Genomic DNA, 16,518 nt, shown 5'->3' on the forward strand with positions numbered 1-16,518 from the left:
ACAGTTAACTGCTCAAAAACAAACTGCAACTTCACTACCTTTTAAATGTGACCAGATGCAATGAATTTGGTTATCAGTGGGTGGAGCAGCAGGACTATTTCAGTTTATAGCAAGTTTTGAATTTGTCCTGTCCTGATGCTGTAACTACTTAGCTCAAGAAACTTGGATATAACAGTACAAGGTCCTTTAAGCTGTACCTGCCTCTTGACTGCAGGAATCCACACTCAGTAATCTTGAATTCAGCTTTACAGAAAAAAAACATCTGCATCCTGAGGATTTGATTAAAAAATTTATTTGGAAGCTTTATACATGTATATTACAACAGTTAGTGTCTCCCTTTAAAACATCAATGCACATCACAGAAGGCTCCCAGTGTCAGTCTGCTTGATCCCAATACAAACCATGGTCAGGCTTCTGTAGTGATCACAGTACAGCATGGATTGTACTTAACACTTGTGGCTAAAAGCTGAGGTTTCACAGTGGCTCCACAATGAAATTAATGGTTAGTCCATAGTCTCTTAGATTGTACCAGGACAGTACTGGTTTGGTTAAGGGTTTCTGCCAGTCATGGTGCTTTCCAAGGCTTCTTTGCTCGTAGTTTCTCCTAAACCATGAAATCACCGAAGTGCAACATAAGTGGTAACACCACAAACTACAGTGAGGGGGGGGTGTGCTATTCAGGTAACAGCTGAGTATCAGTTTCAGATAGTGCAGGTCTCCACACTGAGTCAATTAGTGCTCAAAAGACCCTCAGACTTCAGGGGATGATGGGCTTATTTCTCTTAAATTTTTGTTAATTGTGAAACTTTTAAAACAAGGTAACAGGAGCAGCAATTCACCACAAAAAAAAAGAAAGGAGGTGGTCAGTGCTAAATCCCCCAGCAGCAGTCTTGGCCCATCAGGATTATCAGGCATTTCCTTCCTTGCAGTTATTAGAGGCCCAGCAAGGGGATGGAATTCACAGCTCCAGTCCTCCTGTTCAACCCCTCTAGCCTGGAGCAACTGCAGGAAACCCAGGCAGAATTCTTTAAACTTGTAAGTTCAGGTGTGCTCACTGAGGCAGAACCTTGACCTAAAGCAGCCAACAAAGCGAACACCCCCCCAAATTGCCTTATAATGGAAATTCAGTCAAATTTGGACTACTAGACCCTACCATTACTTTGCCAAGTAGACGTAAGAGTTGGGAGTCTCCCAACAACCATTTTTGCACAGCCACATCACAAAAACAGACTGAGGCAGACCTGCTTTTTAGAGAAAATTTCATCTCTGAATGAAATGTTGACATGGAAATTCTTAACAGCAGCATCACTGGAACTCCAGCCTGGTTTGATGGTCTCTCTTCCAATTTCACAAACACCACAACAATCTACTTAGAAGCTTGGGGAAAGGATGAGAACTATCCAGGTAGGATGACACTGGCAGACTTACCTTTTGAAACTCTTTAGCCTTTTCTCTGTTTTTATCAGAAGTTTCTTGCCTTGTTTTCTTTTCCTTTCTTACTTTTACTTCTGCAGGTTGATTATAAAGCCTGTCAAAACAGTAGTAAAAAAAATTACGTCAGGAAGAAAGTGTCAAATTTATGAAGCTTTATACTGTCTCACTGGAAATGAAGAATGGAAAACCTAATTCTGCTCTCAAGTAATCTCAAATCACTTTAAATTCCTCTTTGGCTGCAGCTAACCAATACCTGCTGAGGAGCTGTGCTTGCTGCATGTTACAGTTAGTAAGGGCCCAAGTGCAACTGTGAACTCTGCTTTCATCTGAGCCTGGTTCCAAGCATTCCCTGGCACAGCTGCAGTACCATGAGGTGAGCAGCTTGCCAGCCATCCCCACTGCCAGCTCTGCAAGGGCATTCCCCACAGGCACCTCTTTGGTTTCTCTCTTTAAATTGTTTTGTTGGGAAACCCAGGAAGATCACAGACTGCTCTGACAGCCCTGTGGCTTTCACAAGACACATATGAACTACCTCTGTTTTTTTTTAAATCCAAACTTGTCCCACTTGTGTTCATGCAATACCTTGAAGCACACTGGTGCCTTCCAGTTTCTCCAGACTTCCTGTTCTCTGGTGAAGACACTTGTACTTCTCCTACTTTCTTCAACTTCGGGGCAACTGCACTCTTCTTCCCTAACAACAACAACAACAAAATACAAACAAAGCCAAATGTATTACATTTAAATCTCCAGCCAAGCCAACTCAAAAGCATGATAGGTTCTCAAAGATTTTTAAGTGGCAAGAAGCCATCAGGATGGACACAGTGGAGATGACATCTTGCATAATAAATAAATTTTCACAGTTCCCCATTTTCAGGTGATGTCTGTACTTTAAGCCTGCTATGCTGCTCAACAGCCAACTTCCAGCTCCCCATTAACAGACATTAGAGATGCATCACCTTTCTTCTTTAAAATAAGCAACTATTATTTGCAGAGGCACCTTATGACTACAAATGTGTGGGCAGATGGAAAAAGCACTTTATAACAAGAAGTAGCCAGACAGCAGGGAAAAAAAACCTCCCTGTATCCCTGAGAAAACAAAGAATATCCCACTCCACAACAGCAAAAAGGCAATAAATGTGAAATCCATTCTTTGGATGTAAAACAGCAACTAAAAGCATGCCTAATGCTATGCCTTCTCCCTGGATAAACCTACCAGAGATAACTGAAGATTCCTTTTGTCTGCTTAACTTCTCAGACTTTATTGTTTGAAGCTGCCTGGCTTCTGGCTTTTCATTTTTCCTCTCTCTATTTTTTATTTCTTCTACTCTTCTCAGAGACTTCTGGATGAAGTTCTTCTTTCTTTTCAAAAAAGATTCTTGCAGACTTCCTGGAGTAGCTGCAAACTCCAGCAGCATCACTGTGTAAGAAAATAAAAAGTCTGAACACTTCTGGGTCCTGCCTCTGGGAAGGAAGAAGCCCAAGCACCAGTACAGATTAGGGGTGGACCTGCTGGAAAGCAGTTCAGAGAAGGAGCTGGGAGTGCTTATAAATTATCCATGAGCCAGGAGTGTGCCCTTACTGCCAAGAAGGGCAACAGAACCCTGGGTTCCACAAAGAAGAGTATAGGCAGTAGGTCAAGGGAGGTCATTCACCCCCTCTGCTCTGCCCTGGTGACATCACAGCTGGAATACTTCATCCAGTTCTGGGTTCCCCAGTTCAAGTGAGAGAGGGAACTACTGGAGAGAGTGCAGGGGAGGGTGATGAAGATGACTGGTGGATTGGAGAATCTCTCCTGAGGAAAGGCTGAAAGAACTGGGATTCTCTCGCCTGCAGAAGACAAGGCCAAGGGGAGACCTTATTAATTATTTAAAGAGTAGGTGCAAGGAGGATGGAGCTGGACTCTTCTCAGAGACAGGATGAGGGGCAGTGGGCATAAACTGGAACATAGGAAGTTCCATTTAAACAGGAAAAAACTTTACTGGGGGGGTGACAAGGCACTGAACAGGCTGCTCAGAGAGGTTGTGGAGTCCCCTTCTCTAGAGTTATTAAAAAACTACCTGGATGCAGTCCTGGGTAATGTGCACTAGGGGATCCTGCTTTAGTGGGAGAGTGGGACTGGATGATCTCTAGAGGTCCCTTCTAACTCATAATTTTGTGATTTTTCACTTTTAGCAATGAATAATATAGCCTCTATTAAGTCATGCATTTCAAAGTATTTCTCCTGAAGTGCTGAGCTTGACTACTTTTTCAAATTGCACTTAGGAGAATGACACTGTGAATGATGAATAATCTTGCAAAACAAGCATCAGTTCAGACCTATGGAATCTAATAACTGTAAGCAGGTCTTGCATGACAAATACTGTATCAAAAGCATCTTAATGCCTCAAACGTATCAAAGACCTAATAAGTCCCTAACATGGTTAATATCTGTCTTTCAGGTTACTGCTGCTCATCTTGGACAAAAAAAGTATTTCAGTATTTTACTGATGCTCCACACTCTCATCAGAATAGAAAAAGATGACATTCTTTGGCTGGGAAACCAGCAGGAAATAAAAAGCAAGTGGAGGTGCATAAACTATGACAGACACCACAGTCCTTTTCAAAATAAAGTAAGCTACAACACAAAACCCAGGGCACTGTGGATATTACAAACATCCATGAAAGATGGCCTGGCATAGGAAGAGGCAAGTCACTACTTGACACATACTGAGCATGGGTCAAATGTTCTGCAAACCAAACCTGAACAGCAAGATACATTTGCTGAAGTAAAAGAAGCTCTATGTTTTCCAAAGGAGAGGTGCATTTTATTATTTTAGTACTATAAAGACTTCCTCTATCTCAGCTTGAGTATATTGAAGTTACTGATAATTACCTGCAGTCTGATGTGATGGAAAGTGACTGTCATTGGGATTCAGGGCTTTGGATGAACCATCAGGCCTTACAAACACTGAATTATCTACATCTGGAGCTAGTGGTAAAAACTCTCTCACCTGTTTCAAAAGGAATCAAGTGATTGGAAATGCTTAAAATATACCACAATTTTGAGTGAAGTGGTAGTACTGTACCACTAGCATAGACCTGATGCATATACAAGACATACTCTTTCACCTTTATAGCAGATGTGAAAACATCAAAAATGGATCTTGGTAGTAAGTATTAAAAGTATTAAAAAACTACTTTCTAAAACCATTAATAAAAAATCCATTAAAGACCCTTTGTCCACCAGATTTCAGCTGTCAATACAGGACTACAGAATGTCATGCCAGCAGTGTGGTTTTCCTTCCTCCTGTTCTCTCTCGTTCTCCCTACCAGTCACTCACTACTGCTGGGTTTCCTGCCCCCATTTTCAGCTGGAGAAGTACAGCCTCCACCTGCTAACATCCACCCTTCCCCCATGGCAACAGCTTGATAAAGACCCATCCTCAGGCACTCTCAGGATCTTCTCTAAGTGCCTCCTGCAACTGCAACACTTTAATCTCATCTGTCCACCTAACAGACACCCATTCTTGGTTCTGTTACTGCTTCTGCACCCAAACTATTCCCTCACTACAAACCAGTCCTGCTACAATTTATGGCCTTTGATTCCCATCAGCAGAGAGGAGCAGACCACAGGCAGCAATGCATGGCAGCATGACAAACTGGTTGTATTTTCTCCTTAATCTCAAACTGCTGTGATGTCTGGTGCAGCTGCTCTCTTCACCAAATAAGGGATTTTTCCTTTTTATCCTGTTTAGTTTGTAGCTTTTGTTTTGTCCCTCTCCCTCCTCTCATTCAAGTCTCCAACTAGTGGGATTAAATTTAGTCTTGCAAACACCAAGCAAGATGGTTGTTTCTCAGCAAAAATTCTTCCCAAACTCTATGATAAGGTAGTGACTCCAAGGAATAGCTCAATTTTAAGATCTATAATATCTGTCTGGAAAACATAACATCAAGCCAAGATGAATCCAAGTTCTAAGTTCAGATAACCCTAACTTTGTCTCATTTTGCAGTGGATTAACTGCTACAGTGGGGCCTTTCCTTGTTGTGATTAAGACTAAGCTAAAATCAAAATTACATTAGAAAATAGACTCACCTTAGGAAAAGTATTAAATTCAGACTGATCCACACATGTTGAGTTATTGATTTTATCCTCTTTAATTTTCTCTTGGTTATGTTCAATGTCTGATTCTGCAATACTGATGTCATTTGAGCTTATCAGAGTGAGTTCAGGTTCTTCCATAATACCATGCCCTGACTCAGTCTCCTGGAAAATAAATTATTCAAGACAGTGTAAAAAAGACAAGAAAAAAAATAAAAGCACTATTTTCAGCAATACCAACAGCTTGTCAGAAAGAAGAGGCTCATTCAACTTGCACAAGAAAGAAAATCTGCCCTCAAGCAATGAGTGAAATACAGAAAGAGCACTTTGCAGAGGTTTTGATGAATGCAAACCCCAAAATTCAAATTAAATGCAAAATATTTTATATACCAGTGTTAAAAAATCCAAACCAATAGCCCAACACATCCCAACAAAAAAATCCCACCTCCCCTCCACCCACCTCAAGTTCACAGTACTTAATTCTAGGGTAAACTTTTTTTTTTTAAAGCCACATCAAGCTATTTCCCTACGTTTGCTTATGCTTTGATTGTTTACCTCCTTCAGGCTTCTAAATGGAGAGAGGGGCTGCTCAGCCAAGTGATTGGGTCATGTAATGCAGAACCACACACATGCTCTACCAACCAATGCTAAGAGTAGGGAGATGCAAGAGGGACACTAAAGCTCCTCCCAACAATCATGGGAACACCAGCTCCTTTTAGCTACTTACTGCTCATTATTTCAGTGCTTTGATCTGAAATAAGTAGTGGGGCAGAAGTCCAGAAAACATGCAAGTCAAACTAGAATTCTAAAATCTTGGCAAATGTTGATTTCACATATTAAATGTCTAAGATAACTCAGTGCAAAAACAAACAAAAAAACAAAAAAACCCCTAACACCAAAGCACCCACAAACCAACCAAAACCAAACCAACACAAAAGCCTGTGCAAATAAATGCTTCTGTGAAATTCATTTTACTTACCCAGACTGGAATACGACATAACTTTCTGGACCCAGAGTTAGAATGTTTATCATGTTTTTCCAGGAGAGAACCATTCTCTTGTATGACAGCCTGTAAATGGATGTCTGGGTTTGACAAGTTGGTTTCTCTGGGACACCTCAAAGATTTTTTTACTTCTGGAAAACCTTGATCTGACTCCTTAATATTTGTGTTGCACTGAGAATCCACTTCCATAGCTTTGTTTACTTCACATAAATGAAGTTTTTCAGGAAACTTCACATACTTCTTATCAAATGGCTCTACACCTAATTTTTCAGAAGACACAGTCTCTTGTGTTAAGTGTTGAGGGAAAGTTTCATCCACTGTAACTGGTGTGGTATTTAGCTGATAAAATGATTTTTGCTCTTCCAGTGAATTCAGACTTTCATGTCGCAAATCTTCGATTGAGTGCTGGAGATTTACACATTCCATATTTCTTGCCAGTTCTTCATATTCTCTGACAGGTGAAATAGAGTTCTCAATCCCCCATTTTTTAATTCCAGGGGTTTGTTGAAAAGCCCCCTCTAACATGGTGTGAAGCTCCAGTGGCTGATCAGCATTCTGACAGTGATCGCTCAGAGTGGATTCTAATTGCAGTGAGTGAAAAGATTCTTCAGATTCTGTTTCAAAAATTATGAACAGTCAAAATTCTAACAGCTAACACAACAGAATTTCAACTTTATCTAAAGCACCTTCATAATGAGACTTTTCGGTAATGGATAATAATAAGATTTGCAAACAGGAAGAAACATTTTGTCTAAAAAAAGGCTGCTTAAGTTTTATAACAAATTATAAAATAATTATTATACATATTATTATTAAAATAATTATTATACATAAAATTATTTCTTCACAGTGCACAAACTTTCCCAAGAAAAAACACTTCTTGTTTCTTATAATATGCTTACAGACAGAGTTTGTGGTGGTGCTCTCTAACTGCATTGAAAAAAAAAAAAAAATCAATGGATTTTACAATTTTTATTCTCTAAATGGAAGAGCTTTGGGCCTTCAAAGTCTCTAAAGCAGGAAGATGACGATCCAAAACACCAAAACATGGGCAGAAACTCTTCAGAGTAGATGAAAACATCCAAATTGGAATAACTGCTGTTTCTATAAGTTACACTATTGCACCCTAAATTATCTTTCTGTTAGGCTCTACACACACAAACTAAGATATTATTTGTTTTCCAGAAGAGGCTGGGAAAAAGGCTGAAATGGGTATCAACATTTTATATAAGGAGGCATTTCAGAAGTACAGCATCTGCCAAACACACACCAGGGTGCTCTGTTCTTAAAAAATTTGTACTATTTAACTATGTCTTTTTAATTATGTCTGATAAGCTGGGTTACAGAGACCACACCATTATACTATCAATACACTTTTTATATGCACAGGAATATACCAAGTAATTATTTAATGGTTTCCTTTAAAGAACTTTTTGCATTTTTTTTGACACTTAAAAATATCCAGTTTTACATGTATAAAGAATATTGTCTTCTGATAAATAGCTGTTAATGAATGTGAAGAATTACACTGCAACATCAATGGAAAATTTTCCAGATGACAGATTTACATAAACCTACCTTGAAATGACAGAGTAGTTTTCAGATGCTTAACCTGTTGCTTTTGTTAATTTCCCCCCTTATAAAGCATAAAAAATAGGTTTGGGATTATAAAAAAACTCTTCAGAGGTGGGGACATACTACAGTTGCAGTTAAAGAACAAAGGGAAAACCTAAATCCTATTTGCTATGACTATGAATCATCTCAAAGTGTAATAAAAATTTAATAAATTCCACAGAAAGCTTATTTTTTTTTTTCTACCAGCATTTGCCAGCTGAAGAAAAAGGGAAGTGTAATAGACACAGAGTAATTGCTTGTATCTTTAAATATGAGTAGTGTGTGTTTCCAAAAAGATAACTAACCCAGAACATTTACCTTATAAATACATCTAGTACTTAAAATACTGTGCTATTTCTGTTACTGTTCAGTTTTCTGTTGGAGCACCTTAAGATACTGAAGCACCTGATCCTAGATAAATAAGATTTTGGGAAATAGATTATTACTAGCTGCATATCAAGTTAATTTGATATTAATATTAAAAAATACTTTTCCTGCTACGAGCTGCAGTTGACACTGCTGTAGAAGCAAACACTTAATCTGTTAAATGAATTACTTTGTTTTCACCTACAGGTTCATTCCTTTCTCTCTGTTCCCTCATGCCTTTTATTTTGTAGACAGATAAAACAATTCCATAATCAGACCAAATATCACAGCATGCAGTACATGACTGTTGGTGTGACTTAGAAGCAGAAAAGGAAAATTCAGTGGTTTCTTGAAGGACACAATGTGTAAGAGACAAATGAGTAAGCTCAGAGAGATTCTAACATATACCTCAAAAAAATGTAAATCAATTTCTGGATACTCCTTAATTTCCTCAAACTTAAAAAATTCTATAAATGCATTGAAAAATATTTGAAAGATTCAACTGACAGTTTCAGTCAGTGTTGATTATTTCTTGATTATCATCATAATTACTGCACAAGTACTGAGTAACTTTAGATCCTGTATGGCAGGTCTGTTCTTGTATTAAAGTAGAAACTGCCAAGGAAGCAACTTTACAAAATTTAGGAGTTCTGCCCATTAAAGGTGGTGGAGATGACAGGGTGTGAGAGCAGCAGCAGAGTGAAGACATATCAAAGTAGGGCTAATAGAGAGGTGAAGAGATGCAACACAGCAACCCCCATCTTAGGGGTTGGCATTTACAAACTGCCAGTAGGTTGATTTTGAAAGCATTGATCTGGCTACACCATACACACCTGGAGTATCATTGTCATTAACAGACTGCTCTTCTGAACTAATGTTGTTTGGCCCATTTGTTTCAAGACCAGAAGGCAGACTGCTTCTTTCTGTATTCAAACTGGAGTTCCCCACTTCTAGAAACTTCGACCTGTCTTGACTTTTTGATGAAAATTTTGAAGTCTAGAAAAATAAAAATAAATAAATCCCAATTTATCATTAATTTTCTCAGAAACATGAATGATAAAAAGTTAAAGGTCATATTTGATTTTTGGATCACATTTCTGCTTCAACCAGCAAAAATGCTTCCAGCTTTACATATATAAAAAACTGTTGTGCTTCTTCTAAATATAAGAAAATGTAAGGATTATACATTTAAATGCTATACAAATCTTAAGCCAAAGTATTTCCTACATTTAAATCTTACAGAAGTCTTAAGCCAAAGCAATTCTTCTATCAGTGTTCCTGCTGTACCTTGCTAAATTCTCTGCTATCTTGAGAGATTCTGTGTTGAGAACAGGATGATGAAGTATCAGAGTCAAGAGTGGGTTCCAAAGGCTGAAAGAGCTGGTGACAGGAGTTCAAAAAAGGTCTCTCCACTTCAGGAAAATCAAGTTCAGCTGCTAGAACTAAGAAGAGAGGTCATTTTAAATACAAACAAAACCACTCTCCCCCCCCAAAAAACCCCAAAACAATGGATGTATCATGCCATGCTTCCAGATGCAGTAAAAGCATATGGAGTTCAATACTAATACTAGAATTCATACAAATACTAGCTTGCAATAAAAAACACAAAAAGTGAAAAAAGAAATCTTTACAGCATCCAATTCTTTCAATCTTAACCAATGGAGGTATAAAAAGCAACAAGAATAGAGCTCCATTGAAGCTTTTTTTTTTAATGAAAAGTCCACAAGCTCTTTGTTCAGCACTTTTGAGACTGCATCAGAAGCAGTGTGTGTGTCCCAGTACAAAACAGAGCACAGCAAGGCCAGTGAGGAGCCACAGGGATGAGTAAAGGAAGGATGAAGCACATGATGTTCAGGGAGAAGCTAAAAACTGAGTTTGTTCAATCTTTAGAGAAGGCTTGGGTGGGTGTGTGGGGAGGGCCACAGAAATGTCTGCAGTTTAGAGGCAGTATAGAGAAGATGCAGTTAGCCTTCTAAAATGTGCTCAGTGAAAGAAAAGAGAATGGACACAAGATTGGACAGGGGAAATCTTCACGGATAAAATAAAAAAAAATAAGAGAGTAAAGGTTGTAAATTTTTAGAAAGTTGCCCTGAGGGTTGGGATCTCTGACCTTGGAGATATTTAGAACCTGCCTGGACAGGGCCTTTAGCAAAGCTGGTCTAAGTTGGCTCTGCTTTGAGCAGGAAGGAGAATTTGAACCAGATAATTACAAATCCTTCCAAGGTCTAGATTAATCTATAACTCTGATTCTAGGTTCTCAAACATTCCAGGAAGAAGCAATTCAAATTAAAATACTAGCATTACCTTCGTGATAGCTAATAAAGATGTTTGTATTTTGGATAGCTAATAAAGATGTTATTTTCTGTTCTCCAGAAAGCACAGAACTCCCACCAGGTTGTTAATCAGTCCTTCATCAACAATGTGACCCTACATTAAAGTTGTACATAAACAAGTAATAAAATTGGTGTGGATAACAGACAGCCTAGCCATGGCAGCAGTAGAACTGTGATCAGATGGATAGCTGACCAGACTATCTTTTTATTCTTTTGCACTAACCTATGTGGATATGCACATAGAATCCTAGAACTTAACCCAAAGCATGAAGAACATCAAAACAAAGTTCTCACATGAAGAGTCCTTACTGACTTTAAAAGCTAAGCTGAATATAAATAATACAAAGTTACACAAAACACAGAATTAACTCCTCATTCTGTATCATGAGAGCACAGCACAAAAATGCTTTTAAATGTCAAATACCTTGGAAAGGTGTATTATCCTCTGAGTAGGAGTTCAAATCTCTGGCGTATTTCCCCAAGATCTGCTGTATCTCACTTCCTTTATCTCTCTTCCTGTATCTCTCTTGTTCAGGCAACTGACTTCCAGATGCTACAGATAAATTCTCTTGCCTTTGCTGCAAGGTAAAAGGCAGCAAGGAGTTCCAGGGGTGGCTTGCTGTTTCTCCCAATATTTGATCATCTGTACTATCAGAAGACAGTCCTGAAATAGTAAAATCTAAATGTTCAGTTTTGCATATAACTACTTACATGAAGTCATCTGAAAAGACCTTCCTTAATATTCTGATACATTCTAAAAAGCTCTGAGGTTTTGTTTCTTTGTCTCCTGTCAATGCTCCCACAAACCTCAGCACCAATTTCAGCAAATTCAAGTTGATGCCTAATACTTAGTAGCTGTTAGTACAGCTTAGCACTTTTAAGAGTATATAGACTTTTGAAATTCTGAAACAATAATAATAGAGAAGAATTAATACTGCTATTTTATACCAGCTAACATATTTTTACTTCCTATTACATAAATCTGTCAATCTTTTAAATGATCTCAAATATCTTTATGACATTGGGCAGTAGTTACACTCATGTTTAAACAGAAATTGTTTAACACCAACACAGGGAATCTGAGGGAATCAAAGAAACAAAAATCATATTATTAGTGCACTAACTCCTCTTTGTCATCATGCTTACAGAAGAATTGCACAAAGCTATCAGAAAAGGTCAATATTAAGCATTGAGCCTACACAACCAGACCTGAAAAATTTACTCATGTAGTGAGCAACCAAAACAACTAAAAAACAAATGCAAAGCTACAACCATCTGATCCTAGAATGTGCTTTAGCTTTCTTACATCAATAAAACACAATTTGTCACATGATTTATAACCTTTATCATTCAGAATAACACTAACCACTTTAGAATATCTGGGTTAAAACACAGCCTAAGATTTCAGTAGCTCAGAAACTCAAAAAGTGATTTACAAACACTGAATAACTCTCATGCAGTACATGACAGTACACAGAGGAGCAATGCCATATTTATTATGAAGGAATTTCTTTCAGTTTTAAAAGAAGGCTAATTTAAGATCAAGAGGCTGACTACAAGCAAAAAAGCATAGGAACACATTTCCCAGATAACTACTGAAAGTCAATACAACATTCAAATTATATTTTCACACAGAAGTTAAGAACTACTATGGTGACAATCAGAGTTAAGATAATTCTTTTAACAGCAAGACAGTTGTACCTCTGTAGCAATCTATGGTATACACTGACTAGAAAGTTTTTATCAGTGTACCATGTAAGGATGAATTTTTTTTGGTAAATTTTGCCACTCAAAAGTTATCAGTGTTACTGTTGCTTAATGAAACTCAAAGTATACTTTGCCAAAGCTGATGTGTTATTAAATTATGAAAGTTAAACAATCATGTAGTCTACCAATACTCAACTCTAAGACATAAACCATTCGTAAGTTCCCCATGAGCTTATTTCAGAAGAATGTAAGTCAAGTGAGTTAGTCCCGTTCTACTATAAAATAAAGATAATTCAATTTTCATTTTACAAGAGCATCAACAAAACCCAAAAGCTTACCAGTACCAACAGGGCTTGCATCCAGTGTTTCAGTAGTCAAAAAACTTCCAGTGGAAATTGTTGAAGATATGTCACAGGGTATTCCTTCCACAAAAGCCTCTGAACCTGAGTTTGTGGATTCTCCTTTAGAAAGTACTTCCTAGGATGAGGTATCATACTTATTACCATATATTCAGATATTTATAATTAAAGCTTGAAAACCACACATCTTATTCTGAGCTCAGTTCAAGTGTAGAAGCCTTCATGTTTGGCACAGTCAGGCAAACACAAATTCATCACTGCTCAGTACAAAACACACCCAACACTCAGACATTCACTCCCCAGCCCCCCCTCCCCTCAGCACACACACACAGACACACACACTCTTACAAAGCCTCTCAGAACTGAATACAAATCATGACACCTGGAAGATTATTTTATCTTCTGGTGGTCAGATTTGGCTATTTCTCATCACAGACCCACTTCAGTAGAATTGTAGATCTCAGAGGAACATAGAAGCAATACAACATAAACTCAGGAGTTTTACAAGTTCTTGTAATACTAACCTATTTGCATACAGAAGGCTGACTTATTTCTGAAAAATTAAACAAAATATATTCTAAAATATCCTAAAATATATAAATGGCAGTGCTTATGTCTAGAGGACCTTGTGAGGCTGGCCCTACAGGAATGTTACTCAACTCACCAAGAGCAAAGGCAAAGTCTAGAAAGAACCTTATGCCTCAGTCCAGACCCCAAGCTGGGGCCTGCCTGGGGATCATCCCTGTGAAAAGGACCCTCTCTTGGCAGACAGAGAGCTGAGTGTAAGCCCATGATGCACACTGGCAGCAAAGAGGACAAGATCCTGCACTGTATGAACAGGAACACAGCCAGGAGATTCACTGCAGTGATTCTCTGTTTGGTGCTTGTTATACAGCTGTATCTAGAACACTGAACCCAATCTTAGTCCTCCAATATGAAATAGAAAGATTTAATCACAAAATAAAAGACTGTTATACAGTTATTTTTACATGACTAACCATATTATCACATCTGAATGATGGTCCAGCATGTGTTGTAATGCCCTCTCCAACTTCAGTGGAAAGAACTGGTGAGTCTTGAGGTGCTTGAGAATTCTGGGACTGGGCTGAACACAAACACAACAGAAGCATTAAGGAAGAGAAAGCAACTTTTGTATTCAAAGTTAGCAACTTTTTTTAAACACCAGATGGCAGTAATACTCTACTGCTGCTGTTCTCCCTGCCAGACACCGACTTCTATATCCTTAGCTCCCTCTTCTCACCTACAACCAATTTTCTGCTCCACTGTATCTCCAATTTAATTGGCAACCAGTGGTTTTCCTTGAAGAGCCTTCCTGAAATTTCCAGCTAGCATGATTATCCTCTGCTGAGCATGGAGGAAGAGCTAGAAATTCATACAGAATGAGACATGGCTTTGCTAGTTTTACTGTTAAGCCATTTAATTGTGGGGGGAAAATTTTATCCTTTACCATCACAATAATTACAAGGAAAAGCAGACATTCTAAGTAGATCAGAGAAAAAAGAAATACTGAATTACTTAGCTATAGCATAACAACTAACACAGAACCTTTGCCATAATGCTTATACATAAAAATAAGATCATTATCTGTGCTAAAGAGGTACCAGAGCAGCATGAGAAAAATGTAATTTCTGTATTCAGTGCTGACAGGCAACTTCCAGGTTTGATAGATCTTTTAAGGTTGTTAATTAACTGCCAACAAACAACTCTAAATAAGTATTCTTCTTTCTTGAAAATTAGTACTGGAAATAAGTGCTAGACACCAAACTGAAATTAAACAGTAGATGTTAAGGGTTTTTTTCTCTCAGTTCTTCAAGGGCTGCTAGAAAGAAACGTTTCAAATCCTCAGCACTTCTAAGGCTTTATAGGTAAGGTCTTGTAACTTTTTGTGAATCCTAGCACTACTTTGTACCTTATATAAACTGAAACTCAAGTTTCTTTCTAAAAGGTGGAGTTCAGTTTTTTCATTTTTTCCTACAACTCAAAAAAGGGGGAGGAGAGGTTTCTTCTGTGAGACAACACCAGTGAAGTATCTGTATGATGTGGTATTTATCTAAATCAGTATGAAACATTTTGAAACTCATGTCAAGGAGGGGAAAAAAACACCATAATCTAAGGTTTCCTATAGCCACTATCACCAGTACTTGTCTAGGAGAAAATACAAGACATGCAATTAAATGCATCAAAAATATATTTATTTTGATTAAAGGAGAAGTTAACCTACTCATAATTTGTTTATCACATTACTACATAAATGCTGACTGATCTAAACATAAAGGGTAAAGAAATTCCCAAATGGCTTTTCCCACCCTCATCCAACACTCCAATTCTCCAGAAACTTCAAGCAGGCTTGATCCTGATCATTTTTAGCATTTTGATTGGAAACTGAACAGAGACATTTGCAATATAATCTGCAAATAACAGAAGTGGAAGAATGGTAAACAAACACAGTAGCACTGTAATGGTAAGAATTACCTCAGGCTCCTGCTAAGCTGTGTCTGTTAAACACCACCATTCCAATATAGATAAAATTGTAAATTAAAGAGCACAAAGCACTCCTTTCTGATCCCTTTACTACAAGTATGTGACAAAGATCTTCAAGTTCACAGGAAATAGAATTTTAAGGTTTGAGTAGGTAGAAGAAGGTGGCAACTATCTCCTTGATGGGATAATGCAGTAGCATTGAGTGGTCTGGCTAGAACACTGCAGAAATCTGCTCTTTGGAGCAAAATTGAGGAGCCAGGGGGATCCTGAAAATGAGCAAAGCCTTGAAGAAAATTCCCTGAATCAGCATGAAAATGGCAATCATAGCTCTTGGTATTAAAGTATCTCCATAGAAAAAATGCACAGCAGAAAAAGTACAAAACTCAAAGGAAAAACAAGCATTAGCTAGAAAAGGCTGTCAGGCATTCAGAACCTGGAAGCACATTTTTCATTTTATAAATTGATTAAAAAAAATGCTGGAAGAAGTTACTAAAAATTCTCCACTTCCTGGTATTTTTACATCAGGATTAAGTATTTTTCTTACATTATTTCATTTTCTAAAGGATACCAGTGTGACAGGTAGCAATTTAGGATAAATATGAGATGAGATTCAAATATTTAATACTCACATTATATAAATTCTGTGGAGAGCTATGCTACAAATGTTTCATTATTATAATAATGTTCCTGTGATATTAATACAGTGAATGCAGAGTAGCAATTTCATGCCATGAACCAAATTAGTTTTTAAAAAATACATGCTCACATCTCATGACTATTACATCAATATTCTTAAAAAGAAGAGATTTTTATTCTCCTCTCCTCCCTCCAAAATAATAGTGCAAGGTTATTTTTCATCACAGCCTTCCTGTGACATTGAACTTCAGTATTTTTATCTCCTAGTCATGACACTGTCTTTAACTTTTATTTAAAAATTGAGGCTGTAATCTCCAGAATGCATTTTTTCCTCCAACATAAATTGCAGTAAAATAGCAGCAATTATTTTAGGGTTCGATTTGAAAGACAAAAAAAAGACTGAACAACAAACCACTCAGCAGAGACAATATAAGAACAGGGATTAGTCCAAATCCAACCATACAGATAATTGTGTAAACAATTTTT

General features: G+C 37.7%; 1 protein-coding gene and 1 non-coding gene across 2 annotated transcripts in view; both read right to left on the minus strand.

Moving 5' to 3' along the window:
* Positions 1-302: 302 nt before the first annotated feature.
* Positions 303-16,518, minus strand: part of CEP295 (centrosomal protein 295) — a 38,723-nt gene continuing 22,507 nt past the window's right edge. Inside the window, exons 18-29 of the mRNA XM_030454648.1 lie at positions 13,893-13,999; positions 12,874-13,012; positions 11,253-11,492; positions 9,783-9,937; positions 9,329-9,491; positions 6,492-7,129; positions 5,507-5,677; positions 4,307-4,424; positions 2,648-2,851; positions 2,017-2,125; positions 1,417-1,528; positions 303-601 (exon numbers count right to left, since the gene is read on the minus strand). Of these exons, the coding sequence (XP_030310508.1) occupies positions 566-601; positions 1,417-1,528; positions 2,017-2,125; positions 2,648-2,851; positions 4,307-4,424; positions 5,507-5,677; positions 6,492-7,129; positions 9,329-9,491; positions 9,783-9,937; positions 11,253-11,492; positions 12,874-13,012; positions 13,893-13,999 (2,192 nt within the window). The 3' untranslated portion in view covers positions 303-565. The remainder of the gene's footprint in view (positions 602-1,416; positions 1,529-2,016; positions 2,126-2,647; positions 2,852-4,306; positions 4,425-5,506; positions 5,678-6,491; positions 7,130-9,328; positions 9,492-9,782; positions 9,938-11,252; positions 11,493-12,873; positions 13,013-13,892; positions 14,000-16,518) is intronic.
* On the minus strand, positions 13,249-13,332 carry LOC115600500. Its single transcript, XR_003989024.1, has one exon. It is a non-coding gene; the product is annotated as a small nucleolar RNA U2-19 (small nucleolar RNA).

The sequence above is a fragment of the Calypte anna genome, chromosome 1 (genome assembly GCF_003957555.1).
Source record: "Calypte anna isolate BGI_N300 chromosome 1, bCalAnn1_v1.p, whole genome shotgun sequence".
NCBI classification, from domain to species: domain Eukaryota; kingdom Metazoa; phylum Chordata; class Aves; order Apodiformes; family Trochilidae; genus Calypte; species Calypte anna.